The 23,248-nt window shown below is 38.8% G+C and overlaps 1 protein-coding gene across 1 annotated transcript in view; it reads right to left on the bottom strand.

The window, feature by feature from the left end:
* Positions 1-23,248, bottom strand: part of RALYL (RALY RNA binding protein like) — a 477,858-nt gene that overhangs the window by 104,495 nt on the left and 350,115 nt on the right. The window contains exon 3 of the mRNA XM_053661126.1: positions 5,364-5,396. Coding sequence (XP_053517101.1) covers positions 5,364-5,396 — 33 coding nt within the window. The remainder of the gene's footprint in view (positions 1-5,363; positions 5,397-23,248) is intronic.

The raw sequence follows: 23,248 nt of genomic DNA, 5'->3' as shown, positions 1-23,248 counted from the left end.
GTTTCTAGAAGGAGAAAATGGCTTTGTCTTTTTATGTTTGTTTTCCTGGAGATGTAGAGGAAATTGAAACCACACCATCAAAAATAGGCATTAATTTGGCCACTGGTGACTCCATAATGACAGGTGTATTTAAAGCTTAGGGACAGTTTCTTGTTACCCTTCCCTTAATTTGACACTACATCTGGATTTCAGCACATCCTATGGTCATCATGATCCCACAAAGTTCAATTGAAAAACCTCTAAGACATCACCCCATCACTCACTGATTCTGATATTTTTAAAGACAATATTTTATCAGGCATTTTGTTTGTTTTTTTTACAGATTCTATTTTTGACAAATGGAAACTGTATATATTTAAGATATACAATGTGATGCTTTTCTACACATACATATTGTGAAATGATTTCCACAATCAAGCTAATTAACCTATCTATCACCTCACATAGTTCTTTTCTGGGGGTTGAGAACACTTAAGATCTACTTAAAAAAAAAAAGCAAATTTCAAGTATAAAATACAGTGCTATTAATGATAGTTACCATGCAGTATGGTAGTTCCCAGAACTCAAAGTTTCAGTGTGTAACTAAACTTTGTATTCCCAATTCCCCACCTCCTTGGCAACCACTGTTTTATTCAACCGCTGGTTCTTAGTTCAGCTATCTTAGCTTCCACATGTGAGTGAGATCATGCAGTGTTTGTCTTTCTGTGTCTGGCATCTGACTTATTTCATTTACTATAATGTCCTCCAGGTTCACTCATGTCATGAGAAATGGCAGAATTTTTTTTCTTTATAAAGGCTAAAAAATATTGCATTATATAAAAATAGCAGTCATGCCCTCTGGTTTCGACTGAGTAGATGGGTCTCAGAGATCAGGAGATCAAGCTTTGCTGGACCAGGATCAGCTCACTCACAGAGCCAGTGCCTCAAAAGAGATCAATATACTTATTGGTATTTGCATTCTGAGTGTGTTTTTGAATGCCTGTCAGCCAAGCTTGAAAACAAATATATTCTGAGCTATATCAGTAGAATTTTAAATTAGTCTGAATTATTTAAATTATTGTAATACAGTTAAAAGGCCTGAAAAAGGTTTTTACTACATAATAAATAATCATTCTCATAATAAGGCCACTCATGCAAAAATTCATCCACTAAAAATGTATATGAATCAAAGTTTCAGTTCTAAAATATAACCAATTCATATCAAAGTCTTCTTTTAAAAAGGTCAACTTCAGCTAAAGGGGTAAGAAGAAATAATTTACATGTAGATTTTCATTTAGTGCTGTGAGTATATTTTTTAAGTGGCTCAAGGTTTGCAATGTCAACAGCCACTTATACTAGAAGAGGACTCAGGTACTGTACCAACATGTACTTTTATACTGTGACTCTTGGATAGCAAAAGAATAGGAACTTCCTTCTCCACTCCCCTGTATTGTTCATTAAAAGACTGTGAAAAGCTTTTTCAATGCAAAGCTGGTTTCAAACTAAGATTTAGAATCTTAACTGGAATGATTACTCCATTTTTGTTCACTTCTATAAATGTAAACTTGATGCCTCTTTTCACCCAGCTTAGTTCCAAAATCAGAATCTATCTGATGCCACATAAGGGAAAGTGCTTGCCAGGAGAGTTCTTATAATTGCTTTAAAATGTAGTGGTTGGAGGATGAACAGAATACCAGCCACTTAATACTCATCTAGCACACAAGTCTACACTCTGTGCTGAAATTCAAGGCTGTTCAGCTGGTACTTTTAACTGTCAGGTGAGATAGGAAAATTTTTCCATTTTTAAATCTTTTAATCAAATTTATTTTATTTATATAAAAGTATTTTATATTGTACATTTATAATAAATAATATATGTAATACATATTAAGGGCTATATTTATAATAATTTAAAATATAAACCTATGCATGGCTGTAAGGGAATGATGGGGAGGATGCAGCGTGATGTAGACAGTGGTTTCCATGTCTGTCTGGTACCAGAATTGCTAGCTATCCCTGGAAGATACTGCATGTATTGACCCACCCTGAGAAACAGAATCAGAGTGTAGGATGATTCTTCATAACTCATGCTGGACTGAAGTTTATATTTTATTTTTCCTAGTGACATTATTTTATTAACCACTGACTTGTGCATATAAAAGTCCTTTTATCAACATAGGGTTGAAGGTCTGAAATCTGAGATTTCCTTTCAAACTCCCCTGATCTTTTCTATAAGCAAATATTTCCTTGTGTTTTGACTGTCTTTGACAAATTTATCGATTGGTATGTTCAGATTGAATTTATGTTGACATTTAAAAATGTTATTTCATAATTCTTATAGCACATTTACACAAGAAGAAATTTGCTTCCATATTTACACTAGGAAGAGATGCACGTCAAAATTTATCAATATTTCTTTTCATTCAAATAATTTAAATAACAATTATTAGAGTTAATTTTTGAAATATGAAACAGAATATTTTTACTTATATTATTTGATAGCTTATTTCATGAACAATTAGTTTTTTCTCTGCTTTGTAAAAAAGTTCTTTTGGCCCTGGCTGGTGTAGCTCAGTGGACTGAGTGCAGGCCTGTGAACCAGAGGATTGTGGTTCGATTCCCAGTCAGGGCACATGCCTAGGTTGCAAGCCAGTTCCCAGCAGGGGACCCATGAGAGGCAACCATACATTGATATTTCTCTCCTTCCCTTCTCCTCTAAAGATAAATAAATAAAATCTTTTAAAAAACAACAACAAAAAAACTGTTTTTGGTTTCCACAAGTAAGTCAAAGCATGGCCTGCAGAAGCGTGGAGTTTTATTTTTAGACTGACTTTTTAGAGCATAACACAAGAATACAGCTCTAGAACAATAATAATAGCTAACATTTATGAATAATTCCTATGTGTCAAGAGCAGTGCTAAATACTTGATCTGAATTTTGTTATTAATCTCCACTTCACAAATAAGGACCAGAAGCTTGGGAGTTTAAGTAACTGCCTAAACTCACACAGCTAGTTTGTAAGGGTCAGAGCCTATGAGGGTGAGAGACATTTTTAAAAGTACATATTAACCAGTTTTTAAGGTACTAGCAGGCAATGGGCTGCAGTGTGAAATATTTAGCACTGAATTTTTCATTAATATATATTTTTTATTCAACATAGGATTAAAATAATCTACAGGAGGTGTGAAAAGTCCTAGAAGAACCCAATATTATATACTCACATGCCCACTGATATTATAGACTATACACCATGCATTTATCCCCTTTGACAAGCAACTAAATAAAAGTCACAACTTTGAATAATGGTTCTGACAGTAGATTACATATTTCCTGGTAGGATATTGTGTGTCTCTTATGGTTACCAGTACCCTGTTCTCCTACTGAAAAGGGTCATGAGAAAGATTCATAAATACTTTTGGACAATTTTATTTAAAATCATTTACTTGAAGGGGAATAAAGAAATTTCCCTATGACATAAAATGTCCAGTCAACAGAAATCTTTGGGTGAAATATCCAGTCAGCAAAAATCTTTGGATAAAATCTTTGGTTTCATCCCAGTTTACTTTTAAGTTCTATCTATGTTCAATATCTAAATCATAACTAAGTCATACCTAGGTCATATCTAAGTCATATCATCTTCTGCCAAGTATGTTTTCCCATTTTGAGTATTTGCTGAGTTATAAATTATTCTTCTTTGGAAACTTTTTTCTCAGGGCTCTACTATTGAGTTCTAAATCCCGATAAGTTTAAAACAAAGATTAATGAGGGTATGCAATAAAAAATGACTTCAGAGTAGTTGGAGGACAGGGAATGCCTCTGAGAAACCATACTAGGTGAGGCATAAAATGAAGCTATTTCAGCCCCCTTAATTGGAGGGCAGGACATGCATGCATTCCAAATAAAATATTTCCTCCATGGATGGAACTGGAGCACATTATGCTAAGTGAAATAAGCCAGGCAGTGAAAGAGAAATGCCATATGATCTCACCTTTAAGTGGAAACTAATCAATAAAACAAACAAACAAGCAAAATATAATCAGAGACATTGAAATAAAGAACAATTTGACAATAATCAGGGGGGGTGGAAGGATAACGGGAGGGGGGAAGGGTTTTCAGGAACAACTCTAGAGGACACATGGACAAAACCAAGGTGGGGTGGAATCAGGGGAAGGAGGTGGGGATGGCTGGGGTTGGGTGAGAGTGGTGGGTTGTGGAGGCACACAACCGTACTTGAACAACAATAAAAAAAAAGATTTCTTCAGGCTGAAAGATTTTTAACAATAGCATTGGATGACCAATGAAAGAAACATGCTCTAATAATTTCTTTGGACCAGATCAACTTGACCTTCCACTCTTCATGAACTCCAATAAATTATTTGCTCCATTTCCCCCCAGTATTCCAAACAATTATTTTGATTCCTGTGATTGCAATGGCTTCCTAAGATTCTTTTATGAGGAGTAGGAGAAGGCAGGGAACCATGTGCTCAATGTGTGGCAGAAATATTCAAAGGCCACAAACAAAGTCATAAAAAAATTAATGTGCTCGTTTAAAAATCTAACCCCATCCATGTTTTTGGTTATTGAGCATGAGTACAGTGACCACCTAGATGTCATTTTAAAAAATAAAATACCACACAACTTCTTCAAAGTCAGACATTACATGGTCCAACATTTTCTGAAACTTTTACAACATCGACCGTAATACTGAGCGTGCAGAAGTCCTTTAACTGGACATTATAATATACTCAAAGGATTATTGGATAGAGCTGTTAAAAAAAACTTTGCTCATTCTTAACTAGTTCTAAATGCCTGAAAACTGTACATGTGTTCTTTTCAACAATATATTATTATTAGATCATGTATTGTGACTTGGGATGATACCATCACCCCTGTGTTCAGACAGGCTGTCATGGTGAGTAGAGTAGAGAAATAAAGATGAAATGAGAAAAGAGAGAACAGCTAGAGATTTTGGGAGTAGATTTAGAGAAAACAGGGAAAGAAACACTGAAAGAAAACTGCAAAGATAAGTCGACAGATTAGGAAACAGTGAAGGTGTAGTTGAGAGGAATTTTTAGAGCCAACCTGAGCATGTTTATATGATGAGAATATAGATAATTACTGTCAATGCTGTTTGTTGCATATTGAGGATACACAATTTTTATACATTCATTAGCTAAATTTTTGAGGTCACAAAACAGGTCAGATTACATGTTACTTAAGTCTTTATAAAATGCAGATTAGCTAAATGGTGATGCATTCAATGATATATTATGAATCTGAATATGGGATTAAATGATTGAAATACCATATCAATAAACCTTGTTAATTTGAATTAAAAATTAATTTAAAAAATTGAGATTTAAAATATTTAGACATATACTCACCCAACAGATAGGAAAGGCCCCTTTGACTCAAGTCTGTGAAAACATATTTAAAAAATATTTTAATATAACAATATGCTATGCACTTAAAATTGCTTTTGCATAAATCTGACAGAATTATTATACTTGTTGATACAAAAATACATAATTTAGCACCAGTCAAAAGCTATCAATAATAATTAAGACCTAATCTAGACTAATTCAGACTCTAGATGGATTAATAGTGAGGCTAAAAAGAATGAGAGAAATTTAGTATAGGATGTAGCATTTGAAGGCTGCATTAGGATATTAGTCTAATTCTGATTTGTACCTTCAAAGAAGCAGCTCTTGGATTCATTGATCTTTTGTATAACTTTTTAAAACCCTATATCTTTTATTTTTGTCCTGATCTCTATTATTTCATTTCAACTACTCACTTTGAACTTTGTTGTTCTTTTTGAAGTCTCTATAAGTGTAAAGTTAGATTGTTTATTTGAGCTTTCTCTTGGTTTATTTTTTATAGGTCTATAATGCTTCAAATTTCCCTCTAGCAGTGCTATTCCTATGTCCCACAGGTTTTGGGTTGTTGTTTCATTTGTTTCAAAGTATTTTTTTTTTATTTCTTCCTTGAGCTCATTGTTGTCCATTCATTGTGTAATAATATGTTATTTAGCTTCAATGTCTTGTATTTTTCAGTGCCCTTGTGATTGATTTTTAGTTTCATAGCATTGTGTTCAGAGAATATGCTTAATAGTTTCAGTCTTCTTAAATTTATTGAGACTTGTTTTGCATCCTAACATGTGGTCCATCCTAGAAAACATTCCATGTGGACTTGAAAATTATGTATATTCTGCTACTTTGGGGTGAAATGCTCTGAAGATAACAATTAAATCCATTTGATCTTGTTGGAAACTGCTCTGCCTAGTTTCAGGAGTTGTAACTGCCCCCCATGGCTAAGACTGAGTGAGCGACCTCCAGAATGAGAGCCACTAAGGAGACATAGCTTGTCTCTGGTAGCAAACACTGCTTCTGCATCACCCTCCTGCCCCCAATACATGATCGGATAGTCAGAGATGGGTAAGACTCCTCAAAGGGGGGCAACCTAAGCCAGACAAAATCACTTGGGAGGCCATCATAGAAGGACTCAGGGGACTTCAACAAAGAGGGAGTGATGGACCCTTGCCCCCTGGCTATTCTGACATAGCCTGAGTCCCCATGTTTTCTGGGAGAAGCGCTAATTTCCATCCACTTAAGCATGCTGTTCATGGCGATGGCTTGTAGCCTCTGGATCAAAGCCCATCCTGGATCATCAGGTCTCTGTTCCGGCATCGGATGTGGGGGCAACTTTGCCCGCAAAGTATCCCCATCCACCATGATGAAAATGAAACTACCAAGACAAGATGGGCTCAGGGAGGAAAGGTAGCTAATCTCTTAGAGGAGAAAGGCTAAGAGCCCCTTCCTCAAGGGGCTTTTATTGGGTTCATTTGCACAAGAATACAGGTAAGGATCAAACAATAGATAGCATTCAAACAATTATGAGGGCTTATTCTCAGTCAGGGTCAGATAGCTAACGGGCCATAAAACTTTGAAGAACAAAATTCTTGCTTGGACCCCCATCATTTAAATGAGAGCATTCCAAACAAAGCAGGTTTCACAGGATTTTACATATTCTTTCTTAGGCCTGATAACCTCAGATCCCACTCTAGCTGGCAAAGGGCTGCACCGCCTTCCCCATCATAGGTTTTCAGGCTTAAGTAGATTAGAGCCAGGAAGGGCTTATGCCAGAGGACATGGGGACTTGGGCTATGTCAGAATAGCCAGAGGGTGAGGGTCCATTACTCCCTCTTTGTGCAGTCCCCCGAGTTTTTCCATGATGGCCTCCCAAATGATCGATCCTGTTTGGCTTAGGTTGCCCCTCCTATGAGGAGTCTTACCCATCATAGACTATCTGACCATACATTGGGGGCAGGGGGATGAAGCAGTGTTTGCTACCAGAGACAAGCTTTGTCTCCTTAGTGGATTGCGTTCTGGAGGTCCCTCACTCAGTCTTAGCCATGGGGGGCAGTTACAACTCCTGAAACCAGGCAGAGTGGTTCCCAACATGATCTAGTGTGTCATTTAAGGCCCCTGTCTCCTTGTTGAATTTCTGTCTGGAAGATCTATCCATTGAAGTCACTGGGGTTTTAAAATTCCTTACTATCATTATATTTCTGTTGATCTCTACCTTTATGTCCATCAAGATTTACTTTACATACTTAGGTGCTCCTATGTTGGGTCCACAAATGTTGAATTCTTCCTTTGATCATTATGTAGTGTCCTTCTTTGTCTCTTAGTATAGCCTTGGTTTTAAAGTTTATTTTGTTGAATAAAAATATTGCTACCCAAGTTTTTTTCCATTTGCATGAAATATCATCCATCTTAGTTGGGTCTCTGTGGATTTTATTTTCTTATCATTTCAGCTACCCCATGTCTTTTTGTAGGAGCATTTAACAGTTAAAGTGATTATTGATAGGTATGCATTTATTGCCATTTTGTATTTTAACTATTTTCCTATGTTTCCTTTTCTTCTCCTTCTCCTCCTTCTTCTTCCTCTTCTTAAAGCAGAGATATCAAACTCATTTTCACAGGGGGCCATATCAGCCTCATATTTGACTTCAAATGGCTGAAATAATTTTAGAGTGTATAAATGTAACCACTACTTAACTTTTAAGGAGTTGAAATTACATTTGGTTCTTTGAAGGCAACCATGAGGCTAATGTGGCCCCCAGTGAAAATGAGTTAGCCATTTTAAAGCAAACTTTAAAGCAAACCTTTAAGACAGAAAATTCTGTCTTAAAGCAAACCTTTTAACATTTGCAGCAGCACTGGTTTGGTGTTAAAAAAACTCTTTTAGCTTTTTCGTGTCTGAGAAGCTCTATTTCTACTTCAATTGTACCTTGAATATTTCATGCCAGTCTCTTCTGGCCTGAAATGTTTTTGTTGAGAAACAAAACGACAGTTTAATTTGAGCTTCTATGTAGGTAACTATCTAGTTTTCTATTTCTGCTTTTAGGATTTTCTCCTTGTTTTCTAGCTTTGCCAATTTATTTATGATGTGTCTTGGTGTAGGCCTCTTTGGGTTTATCTTGTTTGGTACTCTCTGAGCTTCTTGGACTTGTGTGTCTTGTTCCTTCACCAGATTAGGGAAGTTTTCAGTTATTATTTCTTCAAATAGGTTCTTGGTTCTTTGCTTATTCTCTTCTTCATCTGATAATCTTGTGATGGGGATGTTGTTACACTTCATGTTCTCCCAAAGCTTTCTTAAGCTCTTCTCCTTGTTTTATAATTCTTTGTTCTTTTTGTTGCCCTGGTTGGGTGTTTTTCCACCTTTTCTTCCAAATCACTGATTCAGTCCTCTGCTTTAGATATTGCACTCTTTATTTATGATTGTTTTTTAATTGTTTCTGTCTTTTTTCAGTATACTTAGTCATTACTCAGTTATATATAAGATGAATTTCTTGCCTCCATTTCATTTGGTTCTTCTCCTGGGGAAGTCTTTTATTTTTTCATTTGTGGCTATTTCTTTATCTTTCCATATTGACTGTATCTTTGTACTTGTTTCTATGGGTTAGGTACATCTGCAAAGACTCTACTGTAGTCCTACAACAGATGCTGCCTGTGACTGGCACTGGGCAACCTGTTTGGAGCTATCAGCCATCCAAAACTTGTGGCTCCCTCTGCTGGGCCTTCATGTATGCAGAAAGGACCAGGCTGTGCACCAATACCACCTTTTACCAGCACTAGGCCTGGGGGAGGGTCAGGTAAAGTCTCAGAGCTCCCAAGGATCTGCCTTTGCTCCTGGACTTAATCATTGACCTAGTCACCAGGTATACTCAGCAGCTTGGCTGAAGGTCCACAAGGTGGGACAAGAGAAATTTCTGTGGGTGGAGATATTGCTTCCCCTCAGGCTGATGCCACTTAGAAGGGAGTTCTCTGTCTGAAAAAGATGGTTTCTGCAATATGGGAAATGACTCAGCACAGGGATCCTACCTAGTAGCTATTTCTTCAGTTCTCTTTCCAGAGCCACCAAAACCAGACTTTCCTCATGCATCTCTAGTCCACACAACCCTCCCTCTGGTGGAGACCAGGTTAAGTGGCTGCAAATGAGACTTTGTGCATTGGTCCTTTAGGAGGCTTTCTGTATCTCCTTTTCTTCCTGGCAGGCAGAAACTCCTTTTCACAACTGGATATTATTAGTGTTCCTTTCCCACTTCTGGTGCTATACGCTGGAGAGCTCAGCTTGGGGTTTAGACCCCACACTTCTGAGGGGCACCCTGCCCACAGCCACTAAAATATTCCTCTGGCACTTTATCTGCCACCTGTAGGAACCTAGCCAGTCCTCTCATACCTCCTCTGTACTCCCTACCACCTCGCTGTGGTGAAGTGGTTTCTTCCCTCTGTTCTTGGTTATAAGGCTTCTATCCAGCTACTCTTTAGTTGGTTATTCAGGATGATTTTTCTATAATTTAGTTTAATTCTAGTTTGGTCCTGGGAGGAGATCAGTGTAACTTTCAATTACTTCTCTACCATCTCAACATCCTCCACACTCTATTTTCTTATTTTCTGTTTTACAGTGTTTTTTTGTAGAAGTTTTTATGTAATTTTTAATTACAAAAATTATTGGCATATTAGAGTGTACAATGCAGTTGGCTATATATTGATTGAATAATTTATTTCCAGTAAGTCTTCCAGCAAGATCTAAACATCATGACACTCCTGGTCACTTAGTGGCAGAAATACCACACAGGGCAGGAGGAGTCAGGTCACAGATGAGGGTCTTCTTGCCTCCTTGTGTCTCCTAAGAACCAGGTATTTTTTGTAGCTCCCATATATTAAGGGAGAATATAATTCTGAAGTCTGTGTTTGGTTGTGGCATCTTGAGCAAGCCACTTAATAAATATTCTAGGGCTTACTTTTCTCACTATAAAGTAGTTTGGACTGCATCCAGTGAGTTTTCTTTTTCATAAATTAACTGTATACTCTTTGAAAAGGTAAATCGATCAGAAAAGTATTTCCTTCTAAATATTTCCTAATTAATAGTTAAGGAGACCAGTTGATAATTTATATATTGGCCACTTTATTTTTATATTTTTGTCATATGATTATAGGTTACATGTAGGCAAATATTGAAGACATTTTAATCTAAATCCTGGTGCTTAAGATTAAAAAAAAGCCTTCATGTTTTAAAATATCTTGTTTACATATATGTCACCATCCTTGTAGGGTAGGTGGAGGCAGTCTGGTTTCCTCACCTAGGTGTCTGTATAGCTAAGGGAAGCAGTGTTCCCATAGCCTATCAGTGTTCCCATAGGCACCTGATAACTAGCATTCTCATAGCTTTGAGACTGAGTTCGATAAACTGTTCCCATAACATGAAGTGGGCTCTCATGTGCAGAATTATGTCATATTGTATAATGTTCTGGCATCTTGCTGGCTTTGTTTCCTTCTAATACTTAAATAGGTAGAGACTCCCTGCTGGAGGCAATGATGATGAGGGACAGGCAAGGTGATAGGTGCCACAGTGGGGAGCAAGGGTCATGACTTGAGACATGCAGATAGACAGGTAGCTTTCACCATGCATGGCTTGCTCACTGGTGAATAAAGGCATGCCAGACATCCCAATGGTTCCACGAATATTATTGCATCTGTATGAATATCATGAACCTGTCTGGCCATGAAGGGTGGCAACACAACCCCTCCTGAAAATTTCAATAACCATATGATGATTTCTAAACTTATAGTTGTCATGTGAAAGCCCTTCAAAAAACCCCAAGTTTCCATGTTGTTCATTATTGCTTCTCTTACCAACCACTTTATTGCTGGAAATTTGTCTACTTATTGTTTACACAAATGTGGCTTAGCTTTGACTTGGTGTCTTTAGCATTCCATTTCTGTATAAGTACTAATTTTTTCCCTTCCTTCCATCTATGTGTGATCTGTTTATATTTTGAGTTTCTCCAAAACCTTCTTAAAGCCAATCTTGACATATTTATCTTATGGGGATAATCCTGTCTGTGCTTCTGTTACTTTTATCACTATGATATATTCTCAGGACGACAGTCCTGGATGAAAAGGTTAACTGAGAGTTCCATAAAAACTGGAAAGAACACTAAACATGCCTCCCTGCTTAGACAAGAAGCTCCTGACAGTTTTGTGTTAAGCCTTCTAATAGGGCAATGTCGGGGAGCTTGCTGGTGCTCTGAGCTGAGCAGAAAGAAAATTATCCAGTGAAGACAAGCCCCAGGTGTCAGAGCTCACAAGCATTTTCAGTGGTGGCATAGAACAGAAAATGTTAGTGAGAAGTCATCATCAGGCCATCCTACCTCATATGTCATCCTCAGAAATGTGACAAGTGACCCACATTGAATGATGTTGTGCTTTGTAACCAACTGCTCATCTGTGGTTCATTAATTTCCTTATCCTTGAGGTGATTCAGAAATTTTTACATTTTTCTCATTATGATATAGCAAATATCATAGCCAGCTCAAGGGTCTATTGTGAAAAATATGAAATTATGTATTCAGAACAATCTGAAGGGTTCCTGGCACAGAGCCAGCCAGGATGGCCACAACTGTACCAAAGATGGGTCATAACTCTAAGAACTGAAATGGCTTCAACATAGGAAAAAACTCACTTTTGTCATTTTAGTCCTGAAAAGTGAAAAGAATAAGTAAAAGAAGAAAACTACTGGGAGGAACATCCCTTTGGAGAAAACTGTTAATCAATTTAAGCCTTAGAAACAGATGATTACATTGCAATATGTCCAGAGAGATCCTTTCTGAGTTTTTAATAAGGTACTTATTTTGTGAAGAAAATAATTTATTTTATCTTTCCTAAGATTTACTTTTAATAGAAAATAGGTAATGAATTTAATAATACTTCATCCAGGCTCCACTAGAATTATGAGTAGAATAACATAAACAAACTATAGCCTTCCAAAAATAGTCACGGTAGAGAAATAAAATAGAATCTAAAATTAAGATCAATATTTGGGGCTAAAGAATTTATAATATTATGTATTTAAATACAATGAAAAACTAAACTGTATTTACTGAGAGACAGACATTACTCAAAATGCTTGATAAACATTGATTTATTTAAGCATCATGATACTCTCTGAGGTAGATTTCATTGTACAATTGAGGACAGTGATACCCAAATATACTAAGTGTCTTGCTCAAGGTCACAGTTAAAAGGTGGTGGAGACAGGATTTGAATTTAGGTATTCCAGCCCCCAGGTTCATGGGCTCATATCTGTGTGGCATGTTGCATCTAACCAATTTGTTTTGTTTGTTTTGTTTACATGTCCTCTATGGCATTGCCTTATGTCTTCTCTTCATTCTTTTGTAATTCTATTGAGAGATCTTATCTGATTTCAAATGTTTTCAACATTCTGGATGTTTAGAAACTTTCATCTATGGCATTACTCCATATATGAAGTGTGTCTACATGTGCCCCTCAACACATCCCAAAGTAAATTCCTTGCCTACCTCCCTCATTGTTCTGTTTAAATCCTACTCAAAGGCGTCATTAGCCATTCAGGTGACTAAGCTATAAAGACTAGAATGTTTCTCATTAAGTCCTTGCCAATAACACTCACATGCAGCAGACTCCCCTAGTTCCATTGTTTCCACTGCCAAAGTCCTTTTGGTCAACCTCTCAGTCCCCATCATTGCAGTCCACATGATCATCATCTTTCATGTAGGCTATTAGAGTCATCTCTCCAGTAACCTTCTTTCTGCAGTGTGTCCTCATAGCAGCTGCAGGTATTATTGGTAGAACCATCCCTGAGATGGTGTCCAGGTCATGGCGGGTTAACACTTAGCCACCCAATTGCTTGTTACATAGGGAATATCTGACACCCTGTTTTACAAAAAGCTTAATAGCCTCTTTGAGAATTATAGAAACCATATTTTGATGTATAAAGTTTAGTCTCTATTTCATTGTTAACTATTTATAGTCTAAACACATCTCCATGACATTTTCATCATTCCAAGACCTTGTGACTTAAACACACTTTTTAAAAAGGTTTTATTTATTTGTCTTTAGAGGGGAAGGGAAGGAGAGAGAGAGAGAGAGAAATTTCAGTGTATGGTTGCCTCTCATGTGTCCCCTGCTGGGAACTGGCCTGCAACCCAGGCATGTGCCCTGACTGGGAATTGAACCATGATCTTTTGGTTCAAAGGCCCATGCTCAAGCCACTGAGCTACACCAGCCGGAGTTAAAACACACTGTTTTTACAAGGCACTTGCTAAATGTGGCCAAAAGATAATAATTTTGATCAAAGAGAAGCCCTTGTGATTCTTAGATGTTTTTTTGTACTTAACATTTTGCATATTAAAACACCTCAACATTCTATCAGTATCCTTAAAAATTCATTTATTGCTAAAAGATTAAAACAAGTAAAAGTCGTCCATGTGTCATAGGGACAGACTATTCATAGATACCTGTAGATGGATTTTTGACATCCGGTGAAAATTAGAATCTGTCTTTTGACTCTCCTTTCACCATCTGAAAAGAAAAAACTAAAAACAAAAGCAAGAGCAACCCAGGCTTCTACTATAAGGAGCAAGGAACCTGTGAGGAGGACAAATTTCCCTAGTGCTCATTGTGTGAAGCAGCACTGGTCAGTATGGGCACTACATGCCCACCCGCCCAAAGAAATCTGAGCATGATTCAGTGACCAAGAGTTCAGTTACAGAACAGTCCCTGTCTCGTAAAGTACAGCATGAGGAACAGAGTCAATAAAATCATAACTATGCATGGGGCCAGGTGGGTACTGGATATATCAAAGGAACTCTCTGTAAAGTACACAATTGTCTAACCACTATGCTATATGTTACTACATATATGTAATATATGTAACATATGCTACTATGCTATATGTTACATCTGAAACTAATACAGAATAATAGTGAATGTAAACTGTGATTTAAAAAAAAAGATGCTTAGTTCACTGGCCATGATCAGGCACTCTGAGGGTATTCTTGTGGCAGGTAGAGCTCTTTTCCAGGAGTGGCTACATACAATGGCACAGTGTTAAAATAGATGTCCAAGGATTACCCCAACTGTAGCTTTTTATGGTATCCTGTCAACCACATTGAGAAGGCTGTGGCAAGACAGAGCTTTGGGAGACCATGGGAGCAATCATTTCCTTAAAAGCTTGTATGCTCTGAAAGCTGAGAGGTCAAAAAGGTTTTAATTTTTGTGTCACTTTCTCACTAATTGATGCTGGCTGCTGGGAACAACATGTTGACAAGAATTTTAAAAACTACTTAGGCCCACAGTTGTAAGAGGGCTGTAATTAACCCATGTCTACTTCACAGATAAGAAAGCAAAGAACAAGAATGGATATTTATCCATTCTGGGCTGATAGATGCTACAGAAATAGAGAGAGGTAAAGTCTGCAGGAGAAGCTAGATTTCTAGGCATATAGTTCCTCTGCCAATGTGTGCAAATCATCTTCTATATTTAATACTTTATATAATAGTCAATATTAGGAATTTGACAAGCTAGTCTAAGCATTTTAGCACATTTAATACTCATAGTCTCCCTGTGATGTTGGTACCATTATTGTCTCTATTTTTTTACATAGAAAACTGAGGCAGAGAGGGGTTGAGTAACTCTCCCAAGACCTTAAAGCTACAAAGTCATAGTGGAAGATGATGACTCAGGCAGTCTGATTAAGACCTTGGTTTCTTAATATTATAGTATATTTAGAACATTTTACTATATGTTATTTGTTAGCCATTCAAAGAACATCAGAGTCACCTAAAGCTAAGGATTTGTCTACAATAGATTCCATTTCTCTGGAGGAAAAGCAGCTTCCCCTCCATTTTCTGGGATGCATTTTACCAAGGGCTTGTGTTGCTTAGCTGAAATGCCTGCTTCCAGCTCTCACCAGAGCCCCAGGAAAGTTCCATTTCCTGTCACCACTATTTGAGTTCCTTACTCCCAGAGACAGGTTAAACAGGTGAATTACACCTGAGGTGTCAGAGAGAATCTCAGTGTGATGCCAACACTCAGAGTTACAAATTTCCTGTGTTGGAAATGGATGCTGTGGCACTCATCTCCCATGTACTCTTCTAACTTTCCCAGGGAATGAATTGCAGCTAGAGGAATGAATATGAAGGAAAGAGAACATCCTCTTGGCAAGAAAAAAACCTAAGCACTGTCAGACTCCCCAGGAAAACTAGAGACTTAGTCCAACAGCCAAGGGGCATGGCTGGGGTAGGGGTGGCCAGGACAGAGGACAAAGTCACCCTTGCTGTGCTGTGACTCCAAAAGTGATATTACCACCTCTCACGCTGGAAGGGGACGCACACAACTCTGCTAACCTTTCCATTCAAATGAGAGAAATGATTTAATGTTTTTTCATTTTTTATTTAATTATTTTTCAAGTACAGTTTTTTGTCTTTTACTCCCATCCCAGCCCATCCCCCCATGCTCCCCACCTCCCTCCCATTTCGACCCCCCTTATTTGTTTTCCATGTGTCCTTTATACTAGTTCCTGTAAATGCTTTTTAATTCAATTATTTTCACATTGGTGAATTTGCTCATCTCAGTTCCAACCATGTGTGGTGAAAGGAATTGAATTTATGATGCACTAGCCAGTGGCTGCTCAACTGTCTCTTTCACTTGTCTCAGGCTGTTCTTGGCTAATAGCTGGTAAATCCAGTGGAGACCTGGTACCTGCCAAGAGTGCTGACAGAGGAAGCAGGTCATCAGTCAGTCATCCCATTTCAGATTTCAATCCACGGTCCTGCTCTCTGCAGAACCCTGAGTCATTTATTTTGTCCCCCCACCCAGTATAAGGCATCAGAGTCAATACAATCCTATTCAGTCTTCTGATGGCCAGTGGTAATATGTTGTGCAGTGTGAATGGTGCTAAATGACACAAAATATGTATTCATATGGCAGCCCTAGTAAATTGAGATGAACAGTTGACTTTTGTTCTCACCTCCTTCACCCACCCCCTCCCACATCCATACCTTATACCAGTGCCCCATACTCACACCTGTATAGGTCCCAGGTGCAACCACTTTCTCCTCCGTGTTCTTTTTTCCCATACTTTTTAAAAGTATATTTTAATGATTATGCTATTACAGTTTTCCCAATTTCTTCCCCTTTTATCCCCCTTCCACCCTGCATCCCCCAGCCCTCCACTATCCAACCCTCTGGATGAAATCCTTTAATTTGACCTTGTCTGGGAAAAACTTTATCTGTACTTCCATTCTAAATGAAAGCTTTGCCAGATAGAGTAATCTTGAATATAGGTCCTTGCCTTTCATGACTTCAAGTACTTCTTTCCAGGCCCTTCTTCCCTGTTAGGTTGGTTTTGAAAAATCAGCTGATAGTCTTATGGGAACTCCTTTCTAGGTAACTCTCTCCTTTCATCTTGCTTCGTTTAGGACTCTTTATTTATATTTAATCTTGGGTAACTTAATGATGATGTGCCTTGCTGTGTTCCTCTCTTTGAGTCCAACTTCTTTGGAACTCTTTGAGCTTCCTGGACTACCTGGAAGTCTATTTCCTTCTCCAGGTGGGAGAAGTTCTCTTTCACTATTTGTTCAAATGAGTTTTTAATGTCTTTCTCTTGTTCTTCTCCTTCTGGCATCCCTATAATTCAGATATTGGAAAGTTTTAGGTTGTCCCAGAGATTCTTCAGCCTCTCTTCATTTTTTTGAATTTTTGTTTCTTCATTCTGTTTTGGTTGAATGTTTATTTTTTCTTTTGTTCCAAATCATTGCTTTGAGTCCCGGTTTCCTTCCTATCACAGTTGGTTCCCTGAATATTTTGCTTTATTTCATTTTGGGTATCTTTCATTTGTTTTTTTCATTTTTCCAACCAAGTTCCATCAGTTCTGTGAGCATTTTGATTACCAGGGCTTTAAATTCTCCGTCAGATATATTGGTTGTCTCTTCAACATTTATCTCTCTTTCTGAAACTTTGCTCTTTTCTTTCATTTGGGCCATATTTCTTTGTCTGGGCACACCAGTGTGGTTGTTCTGGTTGACTGTTTCTTTAATTCCTTGGTTGTCAGAGCTCCATGCAGTTTGATTTTCTGGCACTTCTGGTTGTTTATTGATTTTAGATTGGTTGTTATCCTCCTTTTAGTTGTGCGAGGAAGCAAAGGGTTTCTACCTATGCCTCCATCTTAGCTGGAACTCTCCTCCACATTCTCTTAGTGAAACAAATGAAAATTATTTAGCCTCAGATGTAGTTAATGTCTAATACAGGCTTGGAAACAACTCATTTTTGCATGTCTTGCTTAACTGTACTGCTGCCTCCTTCCTACTGACACATGTGACTAACAAATTATTCGCCCACTCAAGTTCCTATCTGGGTAACCTCAGCTGCTTTTAGACCCATAGTCTTTTACCCACACCCAATGCCTTCACCCAGATTTTTGAAAAATTAAATCCTGGAACTAAAAGTCAGAATTTAATGATTTCAACTGCCACATGCTGAAAAAATTTTGTGATGCTGATCACCTACCTGGATTACTCTTTATTACCACTTCCAGGCATGTTGATAGCTCAACAAGACTGGTGAGGGGCTGCATGTTAGTGTCCCTCTACCCCCGTAGGTACAGATGTCTCACAAGAGCATAGGTTTATAGTTCTAGGAGCCATTCTCTTCTGGGCTGCTTCCTAAGTTAGCTGTGAGGCATTGACCATGAGCCATGACCCCAAATCTGATAGATACAATCTTGTCAAAGTCTCTAATCCTGAGAGTGATCTCACAATTTATGATACCCAGATAAGTTGCTAGTTAATATGAACTTTGGAAGACTGCTTGACCCAATTAACTACTTCTTCCTCCAAACACTTTTGTCACTGGGTTTCCTATTACTCACTTTGGCTATCTCTTTAGTTGTCTTCTGGCATGTTTGCTAGTTTCCTGACTTTGAATACCAGTATGTTCTACAGCTCAGTCCTTGGATTTCTTCCCTTTCTCTTTAAAAAATTTTTTTTATTTTTCTTTTAAAAAAAATTTTATCGATTATGCCATTACAGTTGTTCTATTCCACCCTTTCATTCCCCTCCACCCTACCCCCCGTCCCCACCATTACCCCTCTTTAGTTTATGACCATGTGTCTCAAGTTCTTTAGATTCTATATTTCTCATACTATTCTTGCCCCCATCTATCTTCTATCTACTGTCTATGCTACTTATTTTCTGTACCTTCTCCCCCCTTCTCTTCCTCCCACTCCCCTGTTGCTAACCCTCCTTGAGATCTTCATTTCTTTGTTTCCACTCCTGATTTAGCTGTCCTTTTAGTTTGCTTTTGTTTTAGGTGTGGTTGTTAATAACTGTGAGTTTGCTGTCCCTTCACTGTTCATCTTTTTTTTTAACTTCTTTTTCTTAGATAAGTCCCTTTAACATTTCATATAATAAGGGCTTGGTGATGATGAACTCCTTGAATTTGATCTTATCTGAGAAGCACTTTATCTGTCCTTCCATTCTAAATGAAAGTTTTGCTGGATAGAGCAATCTTGGTTGTAGGTCTTTGGATGTCATGACTTGGAATACCTCTTTTCAGCCCCTTCTTGCCTGTAAGGTCTCTTTTGAGAAATCTGCTGACAGTCTGATGGGGACTCCTTTGTAGGTGACTGTCCCCTTAGCTCTTGCTGCTTCTAGGATTCTCTCCTTCATTTTAATCTTGGCCAATGTAATTATGATGTGCCTTGATGTGTTTCTTCTTGGGTCCAACTTCTTTGGGACTCTCTGAGGTTCCTGGATTTCCTGGAAGTCTATTTCCTTTGCCAGATTGGGGAAATTCTCCTTTATTATTTATTCAAATAAGTTTTCCCCTGGTGGCTGTGCCTTTCCCCCTTCTGGTACCCCTATAATTCGGATGTTGGAGCATTTAAAGATGTCCTGGAGGTTCCTAAGACTCTCCTCATTTTTTTGAATTCTTGCTTCTTGATTCTTTTCTGTTTGGCCATTATTTGCTTTCTTCTGGTCCACTCCATTGATTTGAGTCCCAGTTTCCTTTTCACCGCTATTGCTTTCCTGTGCAATTCCATTCATTTCAATTAGTTTCACCTTCATATGTTTCTCTAATTTGTGGCTATAATCAACCAGTTCTGTGAGGATCCTGATCACCAGTGTTTTAAACTGTGCATCTGAGAGTTTTGCTATTTCTTCATTGCTTAGATTTATAGGCTCTGGGTCTTTGAGATCTTCTTGAGCCATTTTTGGTCTGTTCACACCTGTTAAGTATGAAGAGGGGAGCCTTGGACTCCCAAGTTGCTGGATTGTGATGCTGTATGTGGGGGTGTGGTCAGAGCGGGGAAATGGTGACCCCCTCTGCTGTTTTGAGCCTCTGGGTGAGGAGCAAGCCTTAGGTGGTTCACCAGGGCGGGCCACTCAGGTCGCTAGGTTATGATGCTGTATGTGAAGGCGGGGTCAGAGTGGGGAAATGGCAGCGCCCTCTGCTGCCACTCGCCGCTGGGTCCCATCTAATTGCCCACTCCCTCGCTTGTCTATCTGCGCACCAATGCGGGACCCCAGTCAACCCACAGCCCTGCTCCCTCACTATTTCCCTGCGGTCTTTCGCTGGGTCGCTCACTAGGTCCAACTTCGCACCTGGGTTCTGTGTGTCTGAGTCTGTCTGACCGAGTTTTCCTGTGCTACCCCGCTCTGCCAGCTGCTGGTTTCGCCCCTCTTACCGGTCAGGCTGAAGAATTTGTTGTTATCAGACTTCCGAAAAGTTCAATTTTCTGTGTTCTGGTTGTGTTTTCTGTTGCTAATATTTAGTTGTCTCTAAACTTGGTTGTGTGAGAAAGTACGGCGTCTCCACCTATGCCTCCATCTTTGTGGAAGTCCCCTCATTTCTCTTTCTCTTTTGAATTACTTCATTTAGGTTTGTTCTTTTCTAGTATCGTGGCTGTGAGTACCAACCTCATGCTGGTGACTCACAAATGAGCATATTCAGTCCTACCAGCTCCCTGAAGTCCATGCTGTGACAACTCTTGTCTTGATGTCTCCATTCAACTATCTAACAGATATCCTGACTTTCACATGTTCAAAAGCTGAACTCATTTCCACCTCCCACCTGGTCTGCTCCAACCTTCATTGCAAGTACTGCTCATTCCATGTAATTGCAACTTCATGTATTCAGATGCGTGGTCCCCAAACCTTGGAGTTACTTGTGGTGGACAGTCCAGCCATAATGAATTCCTTCCCCTCACTGATCCAGAGGTGAAGTCCATGTGCCCTCATCTTGTACATGGACTAGACTTGTAACTTGCCCTCAGATGTAACATTGTGGAACTTCCACCCTAGGTTCTCGGAGGGCAGGCATCTGCTTCTTCTTTAACTCAGTCACTATGTAAGACTGATCACTCTGAGACCATTGTGCTATGAGGGCATTGAAGCTAACTACTTGGAAAGACCATGCAGAGAGAGATGCTTGGCTCAGAGCTGTTCCAGGCAGCCCTCACTGGCACACCTGAGGTGTTACCACAGAGAGTAGAACTGCCCAACCAAATTCAGCCCAGGTTGGTGGACAGGACAAAGAGGAAGATTTATTTTTAAGCCAGTAAATTTCATCAAGCAGTAGATATCCTTAACCCTGTTCTTTCTCTCACAGTCCACATCCAATCTTTCAGCAAGTTTGTTGGCTCTATTTTCAAAACATCCATGACATAATCACCAGTTTTTCCACAGCCATTACCTGAGTCACCATCACCTTCTGCCTGTTTTCCCGTTCCTTCTTTTTTCCCTAACCTATTCTCAACATAGAGCTCAAATGATCTCTAAAATGTATGGTCTGCCACAGTACACTTTTGTTTAAAACCTTCCAAAGGCTCCCCATTTCACTCTAGTAAAAGCTGAAGTACTTTGTCCGTAAGGTTTTACATGGTTTGACACTGTCATTCACTACATATCTACCACCACCTGCTCACTTCTTGCAGTTCCCTAGCTTTGCCTGACTCAGCTTCAGAAATACTGGCCTTCTGTTTTTTATTAAACATGTGGGTAGGCTTCTGCTTTAGGACCTTTGTGCCCATAGTCCCTCTACCCAGAATGCTTTTCCACTAGGTAAAACCTTACCTGCCTGCTCATCACCTCCTTTAAGTCTTGGCTCAGTATCACCTTCTCAGCTTGGTCTTCACTGAGCACCCTATTCAAGATAGCAACACCCTCATCTTCCTAGCCCCTCTGCTTAGCACCTCTTACCTTCTCACAGTTTCTTAAGTTAATTGTTTAATTTTGTTAATTATCACTTACCTCACTCCTGAAGCCAAGGTCAGGAATTCTTATTTATTTTGTTAACTGGTGTAGCCTCAGTGCCCAGAACAATGCCCAGTAGGTGCTTAATAATTGATAAATGACTAGTTACTGATTCTTTGTTATTTTTCTCCTCCACCAGATCCACAGAGAATCTAATACAGGTTGAGTGTGGTCAATCGTGAGACAGTATTGTTAATAGAGGCTTAAAGTTAAGTTATCCTTGTGGGCTTGAGATTGTGTAGTCCACTCAGAAATGCTGGGACAGAAATTCTTCTCTAAGTCACCAGCTCCTCCACATACTCTCCAGGCTGACCGCAAGAGACCTTTGTTTCTCTTCCTACTAATTTGTTGTTGTTTTCTCTCTACCAATTTTTGTTGCTTCAGCTCCTAGTAAGTTCTAATGGTTGCCATCCCAAGATCTGTCACGCAGAGCAGTTGACCAGGTTGCCTGGCTGTCTTCCCAGCCCTTTTCACCCAGATTGCAGGCCTGGAGCTTTGTTTTGAATCTGGGTCTGTAGCATGGGACCTGGAATTCACTGACCAGCCCTATGATGGCAACTCTCTCCAACTGGATTGAGTGGAGACTGTGTAATATCTGGCTACCCACATTGTACCCCACCTACGCATAACACTATTTTTCTTGCTTTTTGTTTCTTTGGTATCACATTATAAATATAATTCCCTCTAAACATGACATTTGCAACATTGAGTTGAGATCATAAACAGAAAAATGAGGGAAGGACAATCTTCAGTGTGGTTTTGTGAATAATGTCACCGTAATAGCTTCAATAAAAAAGATATAAGCATAAATAAACAAGATATTTTCAGAGGTGAAAAAAATTAGAAGTGACAATGCCACTAAAATTCTTCTATAATTTTCACTAAATTTCCATGATGTTTTCAACTTGATGTGAACAATTTTAGTAAGAAGAGACTTAAAGTGCCTCTAACAGCTGCTCAGCAATCCAATTCAAAATGCTATTTCACACATGACTTCTGTATTTCATGGTTCATCCTCTATTTCCATTTCAAACTGAGCTATTTGTTAGTGTATCACTTTCTTAAAAAGCACATTCTGATCCATTTACTGTCCTTATACTCCTCAGCATGGCTTGTTCTGCAGCCATAAATTATCACTGCTAAGAGTTGAGGTCATAGTCCTGTCCCTTTCCCAGTCATGTGTATGCCCTGTCCATTATGCCCTTTCAAAGCAGCAGTGGCAAAAAACTGAGCTTTTGATACAGTGAAGGGTGGTTACTCTGGGGCAGGTGCCACTGTCATTACTGACTCACTAACCTGTAGTCATACCTGCTATCACTCTGTGTTCCTGATTACTTATTTTATTGCATAACTTAAGGGCTCTTGAATTTTGACTTTTTCTTTTTTGAAGATTAGATGATGTCAGCTGCTCCACCTCCTACTGTCCTGAGCTCCTGACCCTGCTGTGTGGTGACTGACAGTGACTGCTTCTCCACACCAGGGCTGCTGAACCTGAGAGACTCATGTTAATAAAATTGCCCTTTCAGAAAATCAACTTTTCTAATAACCATGCTGACTAATGGAGTGTAGCACTGAGATGAAGGGCTATAACTGTTGAGCTGGTTTGCACAATAATGACAAAGAATC

Source organism: Artibeus jamaicensis, unplaced genomic scaffold (genome assembly GCF_021234435.1).
Source record: "Artibeus jamaicensis isolate MK-2021 breed Jamaican fruit bat unplaced genomic scaffold, CSHL_Jam_final scaffold_916, whole genome shotgun sequence".
NCBI lineage: Eukaryota > Metazoa > Chordata > Mammalia > Chiroptera > Phyllostomidae > Artibeus > Artibeus jamaicensis.
Note: the sequence above shows the minus strand (reverse complement) of the source record. Positions and strands in the feature narration are given on the sequence as shown.